Source organism: Entelurus aequoreus, linkage group LG02 (assembly GCF_033978785.1).
Source record: "Entelurus aequoreus isolate RoL-2023_Sb linkage group LG02, RoL_Eaeq_v1.1, whole genome shotgun sequence".
NCBI lineage: Eukaryota > Metazoa > Chordata > Actinopteri > Syngnathiformes > Syngnathidae > Entelurus > Entelurus aequoreus.
In genome coordinates, this window is record NC_084732.1 from 69,026,086 (window position 1) to 69,048,391 (window position 22,306).

Here is a 22,306-nt window from a genome sequence, read left to right on the forward strand (position 1 = left end):
ATCCTCGCTCAAATTAATGGGGAAATTGTCGCTTTCTCGGTCCGAATCGCTCTCGCTGCTGGTGGCCATGATTGTAAACAATGTGCTGATGTGAGGAGCTCCACAACCTGTGACGTCACGCGCATATCGTCTGCTACTTCCGGTATAGGCAAGGCTTTTTTATCAGCGACCAAAAGTTGTGAACTTTATAGTCGATGTTCTGTACTAAATCCTTTCAGCAAAAATATGGCAATATCGCGAAATGATCAAGTATGACACATAGAATGGACCTGCTATCCCCGTTTAAATAAGAAAATTTCATTTCAGTAGGCCTTTAATATTGTTGGCCCTTGTAATATTACACACAGAACAGTAACATTCTGTTATAATATGGTAAAAATAAAACACTGTATTTAAAGGGGAACTGCACTTTTTTTTTATAATTGACAATCCTTATGTAAGACAAGAACACGTGTTTTTCTTTTTGTATGCATTCTAAATGGTAAATAAAGGTGATCAAAAGTCCGCTTACAATGGAGCCTATGGGAGTTGCTCTATTCTGCCTATACACCTCCATTAAGGTTTTATATACATGCTGTAAGTATACAAGTATACATGTAATGTAGTAACAGGCACACTTATAATAACATGTAATATTTACGTATTTTGATCATTGTAAGCATTCATTTCAATGAACTGCAAACTCTGCACTGAGGAACTGAACTATTACAACAAGCGATATATGGTTTGAAACATTCAGGAAGTATCCACAACGTTGTCGGTCACTTCCCCACTCCCTCTCTCTTCTGCTGCACGCCAAAAAATGTTTACCGACAAGGTAAAGTGGTTTTAATTTTTTATTCTTAATTATTGTCACAACCTGGCTGTTAATGTAAGGAGTTTGGTGATTTCCAACTGTGAGCGCACCACAGGGCTAGTGACAGTGTGTGTGCGTGTCGGCAGGGCGCCTGAAATAAGGACAGTTCAGTTTGTCGTTTTTTTTTTTGGCCTTGTTATCAAATATAAAGTTGATCCTTGTTATGTTTGTTTAATATACAGTACTTTATGAATAAAGTTGGCATGGTATGGTACTGTACAGCACTTTATAGTGTGTTCAAAGTGTACCACTAAAATGTGGACTTTTGTTGAGGCTGGAACCAATTATTTATATTTACATTGTTTCTTATGGAGAAATTAGCTTCAATATGCAAACTTTTATATTTACACACCCTGTTTAAGTACAAACAAAAGTTTGTGAATCGATTTTCCACTGTACATCTTGGGTACACGTAAGACTACATGTCAAAATTGTCATTGCTAAAACATTTTGTGTCTGATTTCACAAATTAAACATACAAAGAAATCAAACATGCCACTGCTGTGATGCATTAAAAATAGACTGGAAACTACCAAACAACAATAGACAACATACGTTTAACTATTATATATCATAAAGCCAACCTTCACAATTCCCTCTCAAAGTTTTTCACTTGCATATAAAAGTAAAAATTAAAACAAAGCAGCACACAGCAGAGAGAAGTGTGTGAGTTGCTGGATAACATAATGTTGTTATCAATGTAAATGTTTCTGGCTGACCTTTAAAACCCATCAGCGAAATGAGAGGCCCTGCCTTCCTACTGACTGGCACAGACGCTGAGCTGCAGGCTGTACTCTGGAACTCAGGTTGGCAAATCCTCCTCGATCTATTACTGCCAGGCGAGTTTTTGCTTTGGGGTTTCAAAAACAAAACACTGCCTGTCTGATTTGCATAATTTCAATTGCATGCCTACTCATTAAATGTTATTCATTTTTGTTCAGTGTTAATGTAGAACGAGTAATAAACTGAATCTCAAATAGTGATGCAAAATAATAAAAATGAGCTATAGTGCGTATAGCATGCGACTCCAGTCCACTCCAAGTCAGATTCAAGTCGCAATTGTGATGACTTTGGACTCGACTTGACAACATTATCAAAGACTTGCAATGAGACTTCAAACTAAACTTCATAGTAATAATCGAAAAACGAATCAAGTCTTTTAATTAGTTATTTTAAGTCAACGATGATAACTGATTCACGATGCAAGCTGTTAGTTTGGGAGCCTTTTTTTTTTTTTAATGCAAATGCAGTTTTCGCATTATACTTTTTTCTAATTATTTTTTGTTTTTATTTGTATTCACTTTTCTGGTTCATTATCCTGAAGTTAAAGTTAAAGTACCACTGATGTATATTGAAATGACCCTCTGCATTTGACCCACCCCCTTGTTGGGGAGCAGTGAGCAGCAGCGGTGGCCGCGCCCGGGAATCATTTGGTGATTTAACCCCCAATTCCAACCCTTGATGCTGAGTGCCAAGCAGGGAGGTTATCGGCCCCATTTTTATAGTCTTTGGTATGACTCGGCCGGGGTTTGAACTCACGACCTACCAATCCTCAGGGCGGACATTCTAACCACAAGGCCACTGAAGTAGTGTTTTATTCTCACTCATTATTTATGTACACATGCTACAAAGTTGTTTTCGTTGAGTGAAAATTCTAAATAGTGACGTCACTGTCAAAGCCTACGGATATGGCACCACCTTATGGAATGTTTAACATGAAAACAAACAAAAATAAAATCATTGTTAATATTTCAGAATAGTTCCCACCAATAAACTAACATCTGTGTAGATTGAAATTATTCTAATCCACAACTTATTTTACAATTTCTACCAGTAATTGTTTCTTTGATTAAAATAAACTGTTCTTTTGAACGGCTCTTTGAAAGGAATGGCTCCTCAAGATCCGGCTCTTTTCAAAGAGCCATTTATCATATATCTAGAGTGTTCTGCAAATGTGTCCTTGGCTGAATTAAACGAAATCTATTTTGATATAACGATTAAAATATTGCCTATGTAATGAATTTGTATTTCTGTATATTCACCAAAAGGGAATCAATGTCAATTAGAGATGTCACGAACAAATCAAGTCTTTTGAACGGATCTTTTAAGTGAATGATGAGAACCCATTCGCAGTTGCAGGCCATTCTTCTGGGGGCTGTTTTTAATGTAATTATGTTTTCTATGTGCGTCGGAAATTGCCCACGCATCTATGCAACCCGACTTGCAGCCGGATTAGAAAATGAGTCCGAGTGAGGACAGTCTTGTGTGTAACGACTCTCACGTCCGTACTTTCACTTTAACTATCAAGTTGAAGCAAGAGCAATAAGAATTTTATATCACCCTGGATTAATTATAATTTAGAATGTCAAATAATTTAATTACTTTGGATTTATATGTTAAATGAAGAACATTGTATCATAGTCAGAGGCATATTATTCTCGCTCCAGTAATGATTTAACAGTGTCAATTACTTGAAAGGACTCGAAAATACCAGTATCAGAGGTTTAAGACTTGACTCGACCTGTTTTGTTTTGAGATTTGGATTTGGGATTAAAGATTTAAGATTTACTCCCATCTCGGGCTCGTAGTGCATAAAGCTGTCGTGTACATTACGCAATTAAACATTTTAAAGGCAGAATTCCATATATAGCACTGAAAAAGAGACTATAGTTGAAACTCAAAAATGTTTAATATTGTGCAAAAGTCCATTCATGTAAAACTAATATGTTATATTAACTCATTACATGCAAAGTGTGATATCTCAAGCCTTTATTTGTTATAATTTTCGGGTTAGTGCATGTGCCTCACAATACGAAAGTCCTGAGTTCAATCCCGGGCTCGGGATATTTCTGTGTGGAGTTTGCATGTTCTCCCCGTGACTGCGTGGGTTCCCTCCGGGTACTCCGGCTTCCTCCCACCTCCAAAGACATGCACCTGGGGATTGGAAACTCTAAATTGGCCCTAGTGTGTGAATGTGAGTGTGAATGTTGTCTGTCTATCTGTGTTGGCCCCGCGATGAGGTGGCGACTTGTCCAGGGTGTACCCCGCCTTCCGCCCGAATGCAGCTGAGATGGGCTCCAGCACCCCCCCCCCCCACCCCAAAAGGGTCAAAGGGTCAAGCGGTAGAAAATGGGTGGATGGCTTACAATTTTTGCAAACCCCAGATTTTTTGATTTTCAATTCAGATTTTCATAAGCAGTAAACCATAATCATCAAAAGGAGGCCTCGAAATATCTTGGATTGCATGTTTCGCGCCTATTTGTTTCACCTTGTAACTGTCATCGCTGGAATGAATCAACCTTTGTGGCGGCATGGCTCGTATGGTAGAGCAGCCGGCCAGAAACTTGAGGGTTTCTGGTTCGACTCTAACTTCCGCCATCTTAGTCACTGCTGTTGTGTCCTTTGGCAAGACACTTCACCCACCTTGCTCCCAGTGCCACCCACACTCCTTTAAATGTAGTTAAAAAAGAAAAAGATGACGGGTTTCACAAAGTATTTAGAGAAAAAGCGCTACAATTCACTTTGCACAATATTAAAAATGTTTGAGTTTCACCTGTAATTGAAAGGTGTAAGATATTTTTAGTGTGACATGCATGCCGTGCTGCTCTTGCTACTGTCATGTATACTACCGTATTTTCCGCACTATAAGGCGCACCGGATTATAAGGCGCACCTTCAACGATTGGCCTATTTTAAAGCTTTGTTCATATATAAGGCGCACCGCATTATAAGGCGCAAAGAATAGACGCTACAGTAGAGGCGGGGGTTACGTTATGCCATACTTGCCAATCTTGAGACCTCCAATATCGGGAGGTGGGGGGGCGTGGTTGGGGGCGTGGTTATTTACCGCTAGAATTCACCAACTCGAGTATTTCATATATATTTAATATATATAATATATATATATATATATATATATATATATAGGTATATATATATATATATGTATGAAATACTTGACTTTCAGTGAATTCTAGCTATATATATATATTTATTTTATTTACATAAAAGAAATACTTGAATTATCTATCCATTAGATGGCAGTATTGTCCTGTTTAACTTCTCCGTTCATGACTGAGAAATCATTTCGGCCACCGTGTTCAATGGAGAAGTCTGTTCTACATATTTACAGGCAACATACACCTTCCCCTTCGAACTGTCCTGGATGAACTGAAATTCTTGTTTCCATTCGTTTTGGAACTTGCAAGCGTATTTATATTGTGGGAAAGCGGACGTGAGAGTAGGCTGTCCCCACTCAGTCTCAGGTCCGCATTGAGCTGGAGGGGGCGTGGCCTCCAGCTCCGGCTGAATACCGGGAGTTTGTCGGGAGAAAATCTCTGCCGGGAGGTTGTCGGGAGAGGCGCTGAATAACGGGATTCTCCCGCTAAAAACGGGAGGGTTGGCAAGTATGCGTTATGCATCCCGTAGTTGGGAGACCTGTTGTGGCTCAATATTGGTCCATATATAAGGCGCACTGGATTATAAGGCTCACTGTCAGCTTTTGAGGAAATTGGAGGTTTTCAGGTGCGCCTTATAGTGCGGAAAATACGGTACATTTGGTGTTGCTGCAATTGGAACCTCACGCTCCCTGAAGGCACACCCCCAGGGACTAAATAAAGTTCTATCTATAATTTAATCTAATTCATCGCATTCATATTAAATTGTAATTAATACAACTCTTTTTTGTAAAGAGTCATCACTCCCCCACAGACACTAACAACTAATTTACCTGACTGTAACATAACTTAGGTTTAAACATATTTTTCTTTAATTATTTCTTTAAGCAACTCTTACAGACAATCAAAGCAGATCCACCACATTAACGATAAAGATGCTTTTCGCAGTATAACAAGCTAGTAGGGTTGTCCCGATACTAATAATTTAGTACCGATACCAGAATGTATATCGATACTTTTCCAAATAAAGGGAACTACGAAAAATGTCAATTTTCTTTTAACAGAAAATCTTACACTACATTAAACACTCACAGTCAAAGAAAAATTTTACCAGGTTAAAATATAGATTAAAAGGCATTGAAATGGCATCGACCCTGAAGGGAACGTCTTCCCTGTGCTCCTCGACTACAGTCTGCACCAGACCGAACAGCAGGACAGGTGTAACAATTACTTTATTACCTGTCACTCTTTATAACTCCTGGTGCAGATCTGAATGTTCATTATTTAAATGTTTACCTAAGTTTGAAGCAAAGGTGCTAATACTAATCGCTATGTTTGGCGAGGCGTGTTTTATTGCAGCTGTTGTGGGAGTAGCGTGTGTGTGTGTGTGTGTGCTACTTAAAGAATGGCAGTATGTGGGGTGAGTGACGTGAGTAAGTGAGTGGGCAAGTTAGGAGAGCACGTGCAGGAGTGTCAATAGCACGGTGGATGTCCAGTTGTGCCCTGTGGAAATTATAAATAAAGTGACCAAGTTGTAAGTAATCGACGACCTCGTCATTCCGACCAAAGAGCAGAGCTTCACGGACCCATTGTGAAGTGAAAGGTCTCCCCTGCTCTCCTCGACCACAGTCTAGGAGCCGACAAGCAGGAAAGGTGTAAAACAGTACTTGCAACACTGTACCTCCCTGTTTAAAGCGTCACCTTTTAGTTTTAAAGCCCAAATACCTCCATATTGCGCTTCTTTATTAACCAGTAGAATTGTAGTTTTTTGCCATTTTTCCCCTCCAGTATGTTATCACTTGTATGCACTTTGTGTGTGCATTTTGACACACTCAACATCATGCGCCTCGGCTCTGTAGTCACCGCCGCAGAGCGGCACTCAGATGAAAGAGCGGAACCGGTACTTTTTAAAGGTGGTATAGCACCGATTTCAATTGATTAGTACCGCGATACTTTATTAGTACCGGCATACCGTACAACCCTACAAGCTAGTGATATAAACACTCCACTTACGTCCTCCGACTCAAAGACGTGGCATATCATCTTGTACTGCTTCTTCGCCTCAGGCGCCCCAGGTGTGGTTTCGATGCAGTCCTGGGAGGCCGTGCGGGGCATGCGACGCCTCGCCATTAGTACCACAATGTTTCCGATGTCAGCGATGTAGGATATGGTGCGTAGTGCGTTGTCCATCATCGTTTCCTATTAACGTGGCATAAAAAAAAGGACTGTAACAAAAGATACAAAGCTGTGTATAAAAATAGAATGCTGACTTGGCATGTTCCAGCATTCGCACTAATGTAATAAGAAAACACAATACATTAATGAATGCCTGAGATATTAAACATATCCTTCTGAGAACCAGCATCTTTTGCATTGGAAAGTTGTGTTTTGCATAACAGGGCTGTTTTCTCTGTGCGACTCTCACAAAAGAAATATACCAATAACAAAATGGTTCTCAGGAGGAAATGATGACCTGATAAAACAAGATCCATCAGCCAAAAGATATACAAACCCTGGAAAATGATGGAATCACCAGACTTGGAGGATGTTCATTCAGTTTTGTAGGAAAAAAAAGCAGATAACAGACATGACCAAAAGCTGTAGTCATTTCAAATTTCTGGCTTTAAGAACCACTAAAAGAAATCAAGAAAATCAATTGTAGTAGTCAGTAACCGTTTTGTTTTTTAGATCAAACATAGTGAAAAAATTATGAAAGCGCAAAAAAACCCCACCACAACACAGCACTAGTACTTTGTTGCACCACCTCTGGCTTTTATAACAGCTTGCAGTCCCTGAGGCATGGACTTAACATCTGGCAAATGGTACTCTTTATCAATTTTGCTCCAATTTTCTCTGATTGCTGTTGCCAGATCAGCTTGGGAGGTCAGAGTCTTGTCATGGACCATTTTCTTTCATTTACACCAAATATTTTCCATTGGATTGGAATCCGGATTATTTGCAGGCCATGACTTTGACCTTATGTATCTTTCTTCAAGGAAAGTTTTCACAGTTTTTGCTCAATACCAAGACAAGGAAAGTCCTACAGATTTTTCTCAACACCAAGATGCATTATCTTCCTGAAAATTGATGTAATCATCCCTAAACATCATCTTGATTAATGGAATAAAAAAAAATTCCAAAATGAAAACTAGTGCATTTATCTCCCCAGTTCCATTACCAGACATGCAGCCCCATATCATCAATTACTGGGGAAATGTGCATGTTTTCCTCAGGCAGTCATCTTTATAAATCTCATTAGTTCCAAGAATCATCACTTTGCTCAATACAAAGTCGCGATTCATCACTGAATGTGATTTTCATCTAGTCATATAGTCCACAATTGTTCTTCCTTAGCCCATTGGAACCTTGGTTTTTATGTTTAGGTAAGGGAATTAAACTGTGGTATGTGTACCACTAGTGGTACACAGTCTCCATCTAGTGGAACGCCAAAGAATCACTTGATGAAAGTGTTTTTCTACATTTAAAAACAATGTTACTGTTCAAACTGTTTAATGTTATAGTGGCCAAAAATATAAAATATACTTGTTAAATAAAACCTCTTGTGTTGTTTTTATATTTAATACTTAAGCCTACTACGCTACTGTATTCAATGTTGGTCATTATGGTGGTATAAGTGTTTTTTACTTGGTGAAGAAACTTTGCGAACCACTAGTTTAGGTGTTAATGATGGCTTTGGTTGAGCTTTTCTGTATTTAAATCCCATTTCCTTTAGACGGTTTCTCTTAGTTCAGTCTCTCCAGTGACTCCAGTTTCTGCTCATTTGTTCTTCATTTGTTTTGCTGTGTATTTTCTGTTTTCAAGACATTTTGCTTGAAGTTTTCTTTTTTTTTTCTGATGTTTTCCTTGGTCTACCAGCCTTTTACAACCTTCCCATGGTGTTTGTACTGGTCCACATTTTTGACACAGCTGACTCTGAACAATTACTCTTATCCTTCTTGAAGAAGTTTTATAATCCTCGCTTTTGTTTCAATTAACACCTCTCGTGTTGGAGCCATGATTCATGTCAATCCACCTGTTGCAACAGTTTTCCAAGGTGTGACCACTCCTTTTAACTGCATACTGATAAACAGATTTACTCTAATGCAGGGGTGTCAAACTCATTTTAGCTCAGGGGCCACATGGAGGAAAATCTGTGCATCAAAACTAAAAAATAAAGACAACTTCAGATTGTTTTCTTTGTCTTACATTGGCCAAAATTAGAACAAACACATTCTGAAAATATTACAATAAAAATATAGAAAAAAATACCCGGCAGCGGTAATGTTTAGATCCATGAAGGAAATAAGAAATGAATGAATGTTTATAACTGAATACATTTACATATGCATAAACATGTGTTTTCTTTTGTATTATTTTTTTTAATGAATTAAGTAACGTTTATGACAACTTTTTTCCAAAACACAATATAGAATGTGGGATATAACAGAATAATGCATACATCTATCATTTGTTTTCAAATTGGTTACAAAAAAGTGGGACCCCAAAAATGTTTAAAATTTCTAGCGTCAACACTGATGGAGTATTGGTGCATGCAAAACAGCAGCAGGCGGCTGTTGCCTGCAGGCCGATTCTAATACTAATCAAATATCATCCCTTATATCACCCTGGATTAATTATAATTTACAATGTCAAATAATTTAATCCCGGGGGCCATAGATAATTCATTGACTTTGACACCCCTGCTTTAATGCAAGTGTTAACTTTGGAAATGAACATTTACAGGGCGATTTTATACTTCCCCAGAATTGAGTGATTCTATATTTTCACTTTGCTTGATCTAAAACTGAAATTGTTACTGACCACCCACAATTTAAATTCTTAATTCATTTTAGTGTTTCTTAAAGGCCTACTGAAATGAATTTTTTTTATTTAAACGGGGATAGCAGATCTATTCTATGTGTCATACTTGATTATTCCGCGATATTGCCATATTTTTGTTGAAAGGATTTAGTATAGAACAACGACGATAAAGTTCGCAACTTCTGGTCTCTGATAAAAAAAAGCCTTGCCCTTACCGGAAGTAGCGTGACGACACCGGAGGAAGGACTGCTCACATTTTCCTATTGTTTACACCAGCAGCGAGAGAGATTCGGACCGAGAAAGCGACGTTTACCCCATTAATTTGAGCGAGGATGAAAGATTTGTGGAAGAGGAACGTAAAAGTGAAGGACTAGCGTGCAGTGCAGAACGTATCTTTTTTCGCTCTGACCGTAACTTAGGTACAAGGGTTCATTGGATTCCACACTCTCTCCTTTTTGTATTGTGGATCACGGATTTGTATTTTAAACCACCTCGGATACTATATCCTCTTGAAAATGAGAGTCGAGAACGCGAAATGGACATTCACAGTGACTTTTATCTCCACGACAATACATCGGTGAAGCTCTTTACCTACTGAGCTAACGTGATAGCATCGGGCTTTACTGCATATAGAAACAAAACAAATAAGTCCCTGACTGGAAGGATAGACAGAAGATACAATACTACCAAAACTCTGGACATGTAAATACACGGTTAATGCTTTCCAGCTTGGCAAAGCTTAGCAATGCTGTTGCTAACGACGCCATTGAAGCTAACTTAGCTACGGAACCTCGACAAAGCTATGCTAAAAACATTAGCTCTGCACCTACGCCAGCTCTCATCTGCTCATCACGACCCGTGCTCACCTGCGTTACAGCGATCGACGGTACGACGAAAGACTTCACCCGATCACCGATGCGGCTGGCGGCTCGGAAACGGAGGAAGTCAAGGTGAGGTCGTTCGGCTAGCGCGTCTGCTATCCTCAAAGTCCTCCTGGTTTCGTTGCTGCAGCCAGCCGCTAATACACCGATCGCACCTACAGCTTTCTTCTTTGCAGTCTCCATTGTTCATTAAACAAATTGCAAAAGATTCACCAACACAGATGTCCAGAATACTGTGGAATTTTGGGATGAAAACAGAGCTTTTTTGTATTGGATTCAATGGGTCCGAATACTTCCGTATCAACCGTTGACGTCACACGCATACGTCATCATATCTAGACGTTTTCAACCGGAAGTGTGGCGGGAAATTTAACATTGCACTTTATAAGTTAACCCGGCCGTATTGGCATGTGTTGCAATGTTAAGATTTCAACATTGATATATAAACTATCAGACTGCGTGGTCGGTAGTAGTGGGTTTCAGTAGGCCTTTAAAGCCTTTTGAAATGACGATAGTTTGGTATTACGGGTCTGTTACCTGTTTTTTTTCTTACAAAATTCGACAACTGATAGAATATCCTGATTCCATTTTTTGCCAGAGGTTTTATTCATGGGCTAAAACTAGAGCTGCTGCAGCATCTGTTTGAGTCACCCTGCAGTACAAATGTTAGCCAAGCATTTTGGGTATTACCAAGTCTGCACTAATCCTCGGTCACGCCATGAGATCTGCAGTGGAAGCTATGACACAACCCTTTGTGCTCTGCCTACATCGACAGTCCTTCTCCCAATAGAAATAATAGGACACACATGCTCACCTGTGAGTCCGCATTGAGGACTTTGATCCTCTGAGTGGAGATGAACAGATCGACTTCAGTCAGAGTTTGAGCGTCTCCCTCCGGGCTCTGTAGACGACACAAGCAAACATCATATAGTAAACTAAGGGTTAAAGACAGACATTACATTTGCCTGCATTACATTTTAGAAAACCTAATTAAAAACCACCATGCATGTGGTCCAGCCGGTGAGGAAAATGCTGGTCAAATGGTTAAAAGTGGGGTGGAAATGCAAAAAGAAAAAAGGTGTTTAGTATAAATAAACTATTTAAAAAAATAATGCAGGGTCGGTATAAATACTGGGTACCATAACATTAACGGTAGTAACCAGGCCAAAAAATTAAGTAAATATCAGTATCGTTTCAATGTTGTTAATTAATAGTAACTATGAATGAAAAGAGCCAAAATAAGGTATGGTCACCACCACCTCATTTATCTGTTAATTTCTTGCATCGAGCCAAAAATGCTGAAATCGAAACACTCAAAAGTTTGTTTGTACTTCTACTCAAATGACACACACTCAGCAACCTGCAACGAGTGCATGAAGTTGATATTCTGCAAGTAATGTTGTGTAAGTAACTGCATTTTACTGGCGTCGCCTAATTTGTGTATCTTAATAAATTTCTTCTCAAATTGTACGGGATAAATTTACTGTACTGTGAAATATATATTTTAGCACATTCTGTGTGTTCTGCATTGCTGCTTGCGTTTCCTGTAATAATTATAACAGTTGGTTTTCATACTAGTATTTAAGAAACAAGTATAATTTTCATGATTGAAGTATTTAAATGACTATTTTGCATGTTTTACAAACTTTCAAAACAAAAAATTAGCATTGTTTTGACACAAAATGTGTATGTTTTCCTTCTCTTAAGTACCAGTTTGGGCACCTTTTAATCACCGCTACCATTTCAAAACTACTGATTTCAGATAATATCTAAGCGATATGTAACCCTACAGTGATAACAAAGAGCTTAAGACTAAAACACTCATCGTTTGGCTTAAAAAAAAACACTTTGAGCTGTGAAAACTACATAATACTGCAATATGTTTTAAAGTCTGCAGAAGGTTCTAGGTCAGGGGTGTCAAACGTACGGCCCGCGAACAGGTTTAATCCGGCCCGCAAGATCAGTTTGCTACATGTAAAAATGAGCCGCATTTTTTTGATGAAAGAAAATGCTGTTCCAAATGTGTCCACTGGATGTCGCAATAGCAATTCTGACAGGCAAGCAAATGGTTCATACTGTCACACATGACAGCGTTTAAAAATGACGTGTCAGCTGACTTTAAGTGCCCCCTGGATTGGCTGCCCTTACTCCAATCAGCACAGGTGCACGCAATCCGCTGCTTCCATTGTGGCTGGCAGCAGATGGTGGCAGTATCGACACGCAATACCTTCTTTCATTGTAAATTATCGGATAAAATAACGTAACAGTAAGATGCAAAGACTTAAGTCAACTTAACCATCATCTTTGTAGTTAGAGTTCCATACCGCGCTTGCAATTGGTTGAATGCACGATGTGTGCACCCTGAACTCCATTGTAAAAATGTGTGTTTATACATTTGTTATGTTTGTTCTATTTTATTTCATACTTAAAATCTACTATGTTCACTATGGTTAAGTTTGGAGTTGTATTACCTTGATTTCGGCTATGGTTTCATTATGATAACTGTTTTGTTTATATTATAATTGTAATATTTTACTGATGATAAATGAATGTGTTATGGCAGCTGCGGGTGTCACCAATGTGGCGGTTTGAGGAAAGACTTGGTTGCTTTTCCAATTACGTCTTTATTGAACTGCCAACATGAGAATTCGAAACAGGAAGTGCTTAAAGTTTAATGGCTTTGAAAAACACATCTATGTTCATTGTGTTCTTCACGGTTCTTCCTCAGAATTTTCAACTAACTTGAAGTGTTTTGCCAAAAGGATTACTTCCAATATGTACATTCTAAGAATGTGTTTGTTCTATTTTTGTCCAAAGTAGGACAAAGAAAACAATCTGAAGTTGTCTTTATTTTAAATTTTTAATGCCATGATTTTACCAGTCCGGCCCAGGTTGGTATAATAGATTTTCCTCCATGCAAACCCTGAGCTAAAATGTGTTTGACACCCTTGTTCTAGGTGATTCCACAGACGGTCACCAAGACCAAATACATGCATGTCATGGAAAACCAGTGAATTTGTGGCGAGCCCCCAAAGCCTTTTGCACACAGTGTCAGTAAAGATACGTTCTAACATTATGTTCCCCTGCTCAGGATAAACAGTACACTTGATGAATAAACATGGTTTATGACATTAAAACCCCTTGGAGAAGAACACAGTTGCCACAATTATATGCAACATATTTTAGGTTTTATACTACCACAAAGTGAGGGAAACTTGTTTGAGTGCTTGTGAAATCTATCATTAATTAAACCATTAATTATTCACCATTCAAGCCTGTTATTGTTGTTGACATAAGTGTCTTTTTTTACAGGCTTTACTCCACCACCCTAACCACTTTGAAATATTAATGTGTAAAAGCCACATCAAGTGTCTAAATGTTCATAATTTGTACTGACTATAAAGACATTAGAATTTTTGCTAGTTCAGTGTAGAAAAAACAACAACAAAATAGTATTTTTTGTTTTTAAATACATTGAGTGAATATTATTTATTTCTAATGCATGCATTCTGTGTTTGACTTGTAGAAATAATGGTACAACCAAAAATGAGGACATAAAACATGCAAGGAATTTGATGGAAGGGAGCATCGGACCCAAGATAAAAGGAAAGGTGAGAAAGGATGGAAGTAGCCAAGGGTTTTTTTTGTTGTTGCTGTGTTTATTACACACCGCCTTTTTCTTGATTTTGGCAGCCTTCTGTACCCTCTGGCAGGCGGGCGGCCAGGCGATGTTTGGACGAGACAAGGTCAGCAGATATGGGGGACCAAAAAACAGGAGGAAGAGGAAAAGGAAATAACGGAGGTAAATAAAGGGTAAGACAACAAAGCCCCGCAACCAAACACAGCTGTGTTATTGCAATTTGTTGTAAAAGTGTGTGTGCAAGTGTATGTGTGTGTTTGTGTGTAGTGTGAGCACAGACATGTTGGTTATCGGAGATAAATTAAAAGAGCGATTCTTTGAGCATTTCGAAACAGCATTTAAAAAAATATGCAAACACAAATTAAGTCCACGTCGACATACAGTATGTACGCTTTTGTCATCACACAATTTGAGACCTAAAGGGCACATTGCTAAAAAGGGATCCATTTACGTCAACATTCATCATTATCACTGAAACAACAGCAGCATAATTACTGTCTAACAGCATTAAAACGCAAAGTAAGCTTCAAAATAAAAGCGTGGCAATATTAACGTGGTTTCTATGACAGCAATTAAGAAAATGTTCCCATTTTTTATTTTAGATTGTTAGCCAAAGAAATAAATGTTATTGTAATTGTAGTCGAGACATACAGTCGTGGTCAAAAGTTTACATACACTTGTAGAGAACATCATTTCATGGCTTTCCTGCATTTCCAATATTTTCTACAACTCTTATTGTTTTGTGATAGAGTGATTGGAGCACATGCTTGTTGGTCACAAAAAACATTCATGAAGTTTGGTTCTTTTATGAATTTATTATGGGTCTACTGAAAATGTGACCAAATCTGCAGGGTCAAATGTATACATACAGCAATGTTAATATTTGCTTACATGTCCCTTGGCAAGTTTCACTGCAATAAGGCGCTTTTGGTAGCCATCCACAAGCTTCTGGCAAGCTTCTGGTTGAATTTTTGACCACTCCCTTTGACAAAATTGGTGCAGTTCAGCTAAATTTGTTGGTTTTCTGACATGGACTTGTTTCTTCAGCATTGTCCACAAGTTTAAGTCAGGACTTTGGGAAGGCCATTCTAAAACTTTAATTCTAGCCTGATTTAGCCATTCCTTTACCACTTTTGACGTGTGTTTGGGGTCATTATCCTGTTGGAACACCCAACTGCGCCCAAGACTCAACCTACGGGCTGATGATTTTAGGTTGTCCTGAAGAATTTGGAGGTAATCCTCCTTTTTCATTGTCCCATTTACTCTCTGTAAAGCACTAGTTCCATTGGCAGCAAAACAGGCCCAGAGCATAGGAATGGTGTTCCTGGGATTAAAGGCCTCACCTTTTCCTCTTCCTAACATATTGCTGGGTATTATGGCCAAACAGCTCAATTTTTGTTTCATCTGACCACAAAACTTTCCTCCAGAAGGTCTTATCTTTGTCCATGTGATGTTTACATACACCAAAGTGTATGTAAACCTTTGACCACGACTGTATAACCAAATCAAAATAACACATGATAAAAGTATACACAAATGAAGGAAATGTTGTCAACAAACTCCCTTCATTATCGTGCGATCTCCAATATGTCTCTGGCGATATGCAAACGTTCATCTTGATGTATGCCAGCCCGACAGAGGGGCGTCGAAATTCATGTGTTCTACTGTATGAATCAAGGATTTCAGACAAGTGAAAAGGCATTAAAGGCGGTGTTTTCAGTTGCAATGACCACAGCAGACTCTTAATGCATTTTGGCTGCTAGTTTCACTTCCCATGTCAACACACCAACTATCCACAACACGACATAGAACAATCAACCACACTCGCAGAGAGACAAGGATCACGTAAAGCCTGAAACAAGGCTCTACATCCGTGCGTCTGGAATGACTCAGACGCAAGAAAATGCATAATGAAAGACGTCTATTAATGTAGGACGAAAGCCGACTGTATGTGAAGTAACAATGTATATATATATGTATTATATATACACAGTATATTATATATATATATATATATGTATAGTACAGGCCAAACGTTTCTCCTCAGTCAATGCGTTTTCTTTATTTTCATGACAGAACATTGTAGATTGACACTGAAGGCATCAAAACTATGAATGAACACATGTGGAGTTATGTACTTAACAAAAAAAGGTGAAATAGCTGAAAACATGTTTTGTATTCCAGTTTCTTCAAAATAGCCACCCTTTGCTCTGATTACTGCTTTGCACACTCTTGGCATTCTCTCGATGAGCTTCAAGCACACCTGTGAAGTGAAAACCATTTCAGGTGACTACCTCTTGAAGCTCATTTTGAGAATGCCAAGAGTGTGCGAAAAAGTAATCAGAGCAAAGGTTGGCTATTTTGAAGAAACTAGAATATAAAACATGTTTTCAGTTATTTCACCTTTTTTTGTTAAGTACATAAGTCTACTTGTGTTCATTCATAGTTTTGATGCCTTCAGTGACAATCTACAATCTAAATAGTCATGAATATAAAGAAATTATATCTATTTTTATACATGTATAAAGTACTATCTATCTATGTATATACATCCTTTTGGGGTTAAGGTTACAGTACAAAGAAACTTTAGCACGCTCCATTTGTCACTGGTCAAACGGAAAGGAAGCACACAGCAAAAACTCTGCTATTGCTACCACCGAAATTGAGTAATCTTGAAACTTTCTAACCACGCATCAGGATAACAACATCATGATAGTTTGATGACACCTCTAACTTGAACTCTGTCTGGCGTGAGGTATGGATCCGTAGAAAAAAACGATTTATACGTGCCACCAAAGCTAACCAGCGTCAATCACTATTTTAAAACGGTTCCCTAGCCTTAATGACACGTCAAGCAAAAACAACTAACTTCTAGCCAAAAAATCCAGACACTGAATAAGCCTCTGGAGACACAGGAGGTAGAGAGACTGATTCCGGAAGCATTGCATTTAAGTGGCCTCCTGAGGAAGATAGTGCTGGAAAATAAGGCAAGATATTGGAAGCCTACAAACACAGGTTGAAAGTTTATAGTCACGGAATTTCAACATGAAAAATTAGATCTGTGATGATCAAGAATCTTAGGGAAGAAAACACAGCACTGCACCAAGATATTAAAGCCCTGCAAGAAGACAACACTGCTCTCTGCATGCAGCATTTGTAGAATATAATGATGCAAAGGAAAAAAAAAACATTGAAGAAATGAAAAATACCATGGATGAGATGGATCAGAATACATGAATGAACAATGTGATTGTGACGGTGCTCCAAATGACATCTACAGAGGTGAGTTCATCAATGGAGCGTCAGGCTGCCATCTCTGTGCAAACGGCAGAAACAACAATACTACACCAGCCATCATCGTTAAGTTCACCAACAAGAAATTGGTGGGAAAGAAGCTAAAAGGTACACATGTGTACATGAATGAACATCTTACAAAACACAATGTTGACATCGCCAAAAGAAGCACCTGACTACAGGACAAAGAGGAACATTGGAGGGCCAAATAAAAAAAACGACATTAAGCTGAATGGAGGACCACATCAGGGATCTGTATAAATATTACAGACCCCGTCTTGACAACAAGGATAATGAAGGACACAAGTAGCAAACTAAAGGTGATTCAACGTCAACTCAACTAAAAATTGGTGAAAAACATGACCTTTGCTATTGATAATATCTAACAATTAAAGGCCTACTGAAACCCACTACTACCGACCACGCAGTCTGATAGTTTATATATCAATGATGAAATCTTAACATTGCAACACATGCCAATACGGCCGGGTTAACTTATAAAGTGCAATTTTAAATTTCCCGCGAAACTTCCGGTTGAAAACGTCTCGGTATGATGACGTTTGCGCGTGACGTCACGGAGTGAACGGAAGTATTCAGACCCCATTGGATCCAATACAAAAAGCTCTGTTTTCACCACATAATTCCACAGTATTCTGGACATCTGTGTTGGTGAATCTTTTGCAATTTGTTTAATGAACAATGAAGACTGCAAAGAAGAAAGCTGTAGGTGGGATTGGTGTATTAGCGGCGGACTACAGCAACACAACCAGGAGGACTTTGACTTGGATAGCAGACACGCTAGCCGCCGACCTCACCTTGACTTCCTCCGTCTCCGGGCCACCGACCGCATCTGTGATCGGGTGAAGTCACGTTAGCTCCGTAGCTAAAGAGCTTCGCCGATGTATTGTCGTGGAGATAAAAGTCACTGTGAATGTCCATTTCGCGTTTTCGACTCTCATTTTCAAGAGGATATAGTATCCGAGGTGGTTTAAAATACAAATCTGTGATCCACAATAGAAAAAGGAGAAAGTGTGGAATCCAATGAACCCTTGTACCTAAGTTACGGTCAGAGCGAAAAAATATACGTCCTGCACTGCACTCTAGTCCTTCACTCTCACGTACCTCATCCACGAATCTTTCATCCTGGCTCAAATTAATGGGGTAATCGTAGCTTTCTCGGTCTGAATCGCTCTCGCTGCTGGTGTAAACAATGGGGAAATGTGAGGAGCCCTTCAGCCTGTGACGTCACGCTACTTCCGGTACAGGCAAGGCTTTTTTTTATCAGCGATCAAAAGTTGTGAACTTTATCGTCGATGTTCTCTACTAAATGCTCTCAGCAAAAATATGGCAATATCGCGAAATGATCAAGTATGACACATAGAATGGATCTGCTATCCCCGTTTAAATAAAACAAATAATTTCAGTAGGCCTTTAAAAAATAAATCACCAAAAAAGTAACTTTCTTATGTGGGGACTTCAAAGTTGACCTTTTGAACCCTAACAAGCAAAAGACAATTGATGATTTCATAGACATAATATAATGTATAGAATGAGTTCATGTCCTAAAATTACAAGACTGGAGTAACAGTTCAATCAATCAATTAATCAGAGTTTATTTATATGAACTTAATCACAAGTGTCTCAAAGGGTTGCACAAGCCACAACGACGTCCTCGGCTCAGATCCCAGATCAGGGCGAGAAAAAACTCAACCCAATGGGATACAATGAGAAACCAGTTCTGTGCCACACCTGTCCCAACTATTTATACAAGGGGTCTGCTAATTACCAACATCAGTTATCATCTACCATTTTTCACAGTTTATGACAAAAACTACAGTTAAATAAACATTGATGAGAAGAAAATATAACGCAGAGAGAATAGTATTAATGCTTTTAAAAATGATCTAGAGAACATTTGGACTAGGGGCCTGATTTATTAAGATCTAAAACCACGTGCTAAACAGCGTGTACAATCTATAAAATAGCATGTACTATTAGTGTGCGTGTTGGGTGCAATTTACGTGTGCAATGGAAAAAGGGTGCAGACCGCCCTATTTAAATGAGGATTTTTCGTGTACTATACGGCAGTGGTCCCCAACCTTTTTGTAGCTGCGGACCGGTCAACGCTTTGGGGGGGGGGTTTGTTTTTTGTTTTTTTTCATAAAGAAATACAATCATGTGTGCTTACGGACTGTGTTCATGCAGACTGTATTGATCTATATTGATATATAATGTATATATTGTGTTTATGTTGATTTAATTAAAAAAAAATATATATATATATTTTTTTTATTTCTTGTGCGGCCCGGTACCAATCGGTGGTTGGGGACCACTGCTATACGGGGCATCACCACGGAGGCACAGTCATTAATGTTATCATGCTCGTTTTGCAGGAGACACTCATCTTTTAATGGGCATTTTATAAGCAGTCCTGCAGTGCACCGATATTGACACTACTTTTTTTTTATTTTACCACGGAAGATGTCCTCATTGGAGGGAGGCTACACTTTTACACAAAGCATGCATACCGTATTTTTCGGATTATAAATCGCTCCGGAGTATAAATCGCACCGGCCGAAAATGCTTAATAAAGAAGGAAAAAAACATACATAAATCGCACTAGAGTATAAGTCACATTTTTGGGGGAAATTTATTTGATAAAATCCAACACCAAGAATAGACATTTGAAAGGCAATTTAAAATAAACAAAGAATAGTGAACAACAGGCTGAATACGTGTACGTTATACGGAAGTAGCAGGTAGCATCTTTTTTTTTACAATGCACTTCTGCCATGACGCGCCCCCGCCAAAATGTTATTGGTTGACGTGTGTGTGTGACGATTGCTGATATAAGCCTAGTCTCTTACGTGAATGAGATAAATAATATTATTTGATATTTTACGGTGATGTGTTAATCATTTCACACATAAATCGCTCCAGAGTATAAATCGCACCCCCCGGCCAAACTTTGAAAAAAACTGCGACTAATAATCCGAAAAATACAGTACTTAAAAAGTTTTTTTCATGTAAGAAATATTTTATTTATCTATATACTATGTGAAAAAAAATGAATGTCATTGAAATAATATTAAATGACATCTAAACCCATTAATTTAATTTGTTTTAATAAGTCGTTCAATCATCTGACAGCTATAAAATTATACAATGATGTTGCTGAATAGAAGATATGTGTAATATTTGTTTATGTTTTGACAGCCCAAAATGTCGACACACACGTAGGATGGAGGATTCTCGTCTGTCTATCGTCGGTCTGATCGTGTGTGGAACTGTCAGTCTGCACTTCTGAAATGTGCTAAATAAAACGCTAAATAGTGCTCGCAAAACGATGATGAGTGTTGATAGATCACATTGCGCGTGCTAATTAATCATAATTGCATTTTCTGCTTGGAGTATGTGGGTCTGCTGATGATCAGCATAAACTGTATTTTGCTTATCAAAAAAGACAGGAGACGCAAAATGGATTGCACAAGTTCAGTAGATCAGCTTTGCACGTGCTATCAGGTTTGCACATGTTTTAGTACACGCAAACCTTTAGTATATCAGGCCCTTAGTGTAGAGTAAAAATGTGATAATTGGACCGTTGCATCCATTGCATCAGTATAATAAGCAAAAGAGCGCATGACTTCGCTTTTACTTCAAGTTTCTTCCGCTGTTGTTTTTTTCCACTATTTCTCTGCTTTGGGGAAGCTGAGCAGGGAGCAGACAGACAGCGGGAGAGGTTGAGTCGAGATGAAGCTGCATAAATATTACATCAAAGAGTAAAGCACTATGCCAAAATGATCCGCATAAATAACTTGCAAAGGCTTGCTATAATCTAAACATATCTTCGTTCTTTTGACTAAGTCTAAAACACCAGTTGTTTGGATGCATTCGTTTTTGTCGGTTGCAATGTTTAAACATAATGTGCTGGTTGTTATTATGTCGTCAATACATCAGGACGACTTTGATACTGTCAAGTGAGTGAGAAAAAAATATGATGCCACATCAAGGTTATTTAAACAAGAACTAACTTCCTGTGCCTGCAACAATTTACTTGTGTAAGGCGATGCCCTGTAACCATGGTTACACTCCTTCGCCCTACTTTCTACTCCGTTTGACGTTTACTATTACTGTGTTAAAGAAAAACGCATGGAAAGGAATGTCCATTACACGTCCCCTTTCATTCTGGAGGTGGAAGACGTCAAAGAAGGCCATGAAAAATTGTAGAAAAGAAAATATATATAATATTGTCACATTGGAGACAGTATGCCATACTTGACAATCCCCACACTCCAAAATAATAAAGTAATATAATTGAAACGTTCAGTTTTGTAACAATTATTATTATTTATTTGACACATTTTTTATACTTATTTATTCTACACATTACTCTCCTTTTATCCCAAATTGTTTCCTGACAAAACGTATAGCAATGCAGAGAAATATACTACATACAAAAACTTGGAAATATTCAGATTTGAGAAATTTCAGGATGAAGCTAAATTGTACTTTACATGTAAACTTATTTTGACATTCTTTAAACTTTTGAAAGTCCAACTTTTTAACGTTTCACTACGTTTTGCACAACTTGCTCTTCTCTAACATGGAGCTAAACGTAACATTTCAAATGACTTTGTTTTTATATTTCCACAGAAAGACTACATAGTAATTATGGCTCATTATAGGAGACAGATAAAAAGCTGCTGGCATGCAGAATGTGCCAAGGTGCCAAAAACCCTTTATTTTTAGCTTCCTGCGTGCTGTGAACACACTCTGAGAGTTTGGTATAAATTTGACACAAAAAGCATCGGATCCGAGTTAGGGATCAGGGTTTTATGCTGGGTTAGGGCGATTACCCACTTTTTCATATAAATTGCATCCATGTTCATGTAATATAGTAATCACTCAGTGAATTTCTG

The 22,306-nt window shown here is 38.4% G+C and overlaps 1 protein-coding gene across 3 annotated transcripts in view; it reads right to left on the reverse strand.

Annotated features, from left to right (window-relative positions):
* The window catches only part of LOC133638567 (amyloid-beta A4 precursor protein-binding family A member 2-like), a 172,725-nt gene that overhangs the window by 15,364 nt on the left and 135,055 nt on the right, over positions 1–22,306 (reverse strand). For all 3 annotated transcript variants that reach the window (XM_062031328.1, XM_062031335.1, XM_062031344.1), the window contains 3 exons: positions 14,124–14,159; positions 11,268–11,354; positions 6,765–6,950 (listed from right to left, as the gene is read on the reverse strand). In XM_062031328.1, coding sequence (XP_061887312.1) covers positions 6,765–6,950; positions 11,268–11,354; positions 14,124–14,159 — 309 coding nt within the window. The remainder of the gene's footprint in view (positions 1–6,764; positions 6,951–11,267; positions 11,355–14,123; positions 14,160–22,306) is intronic.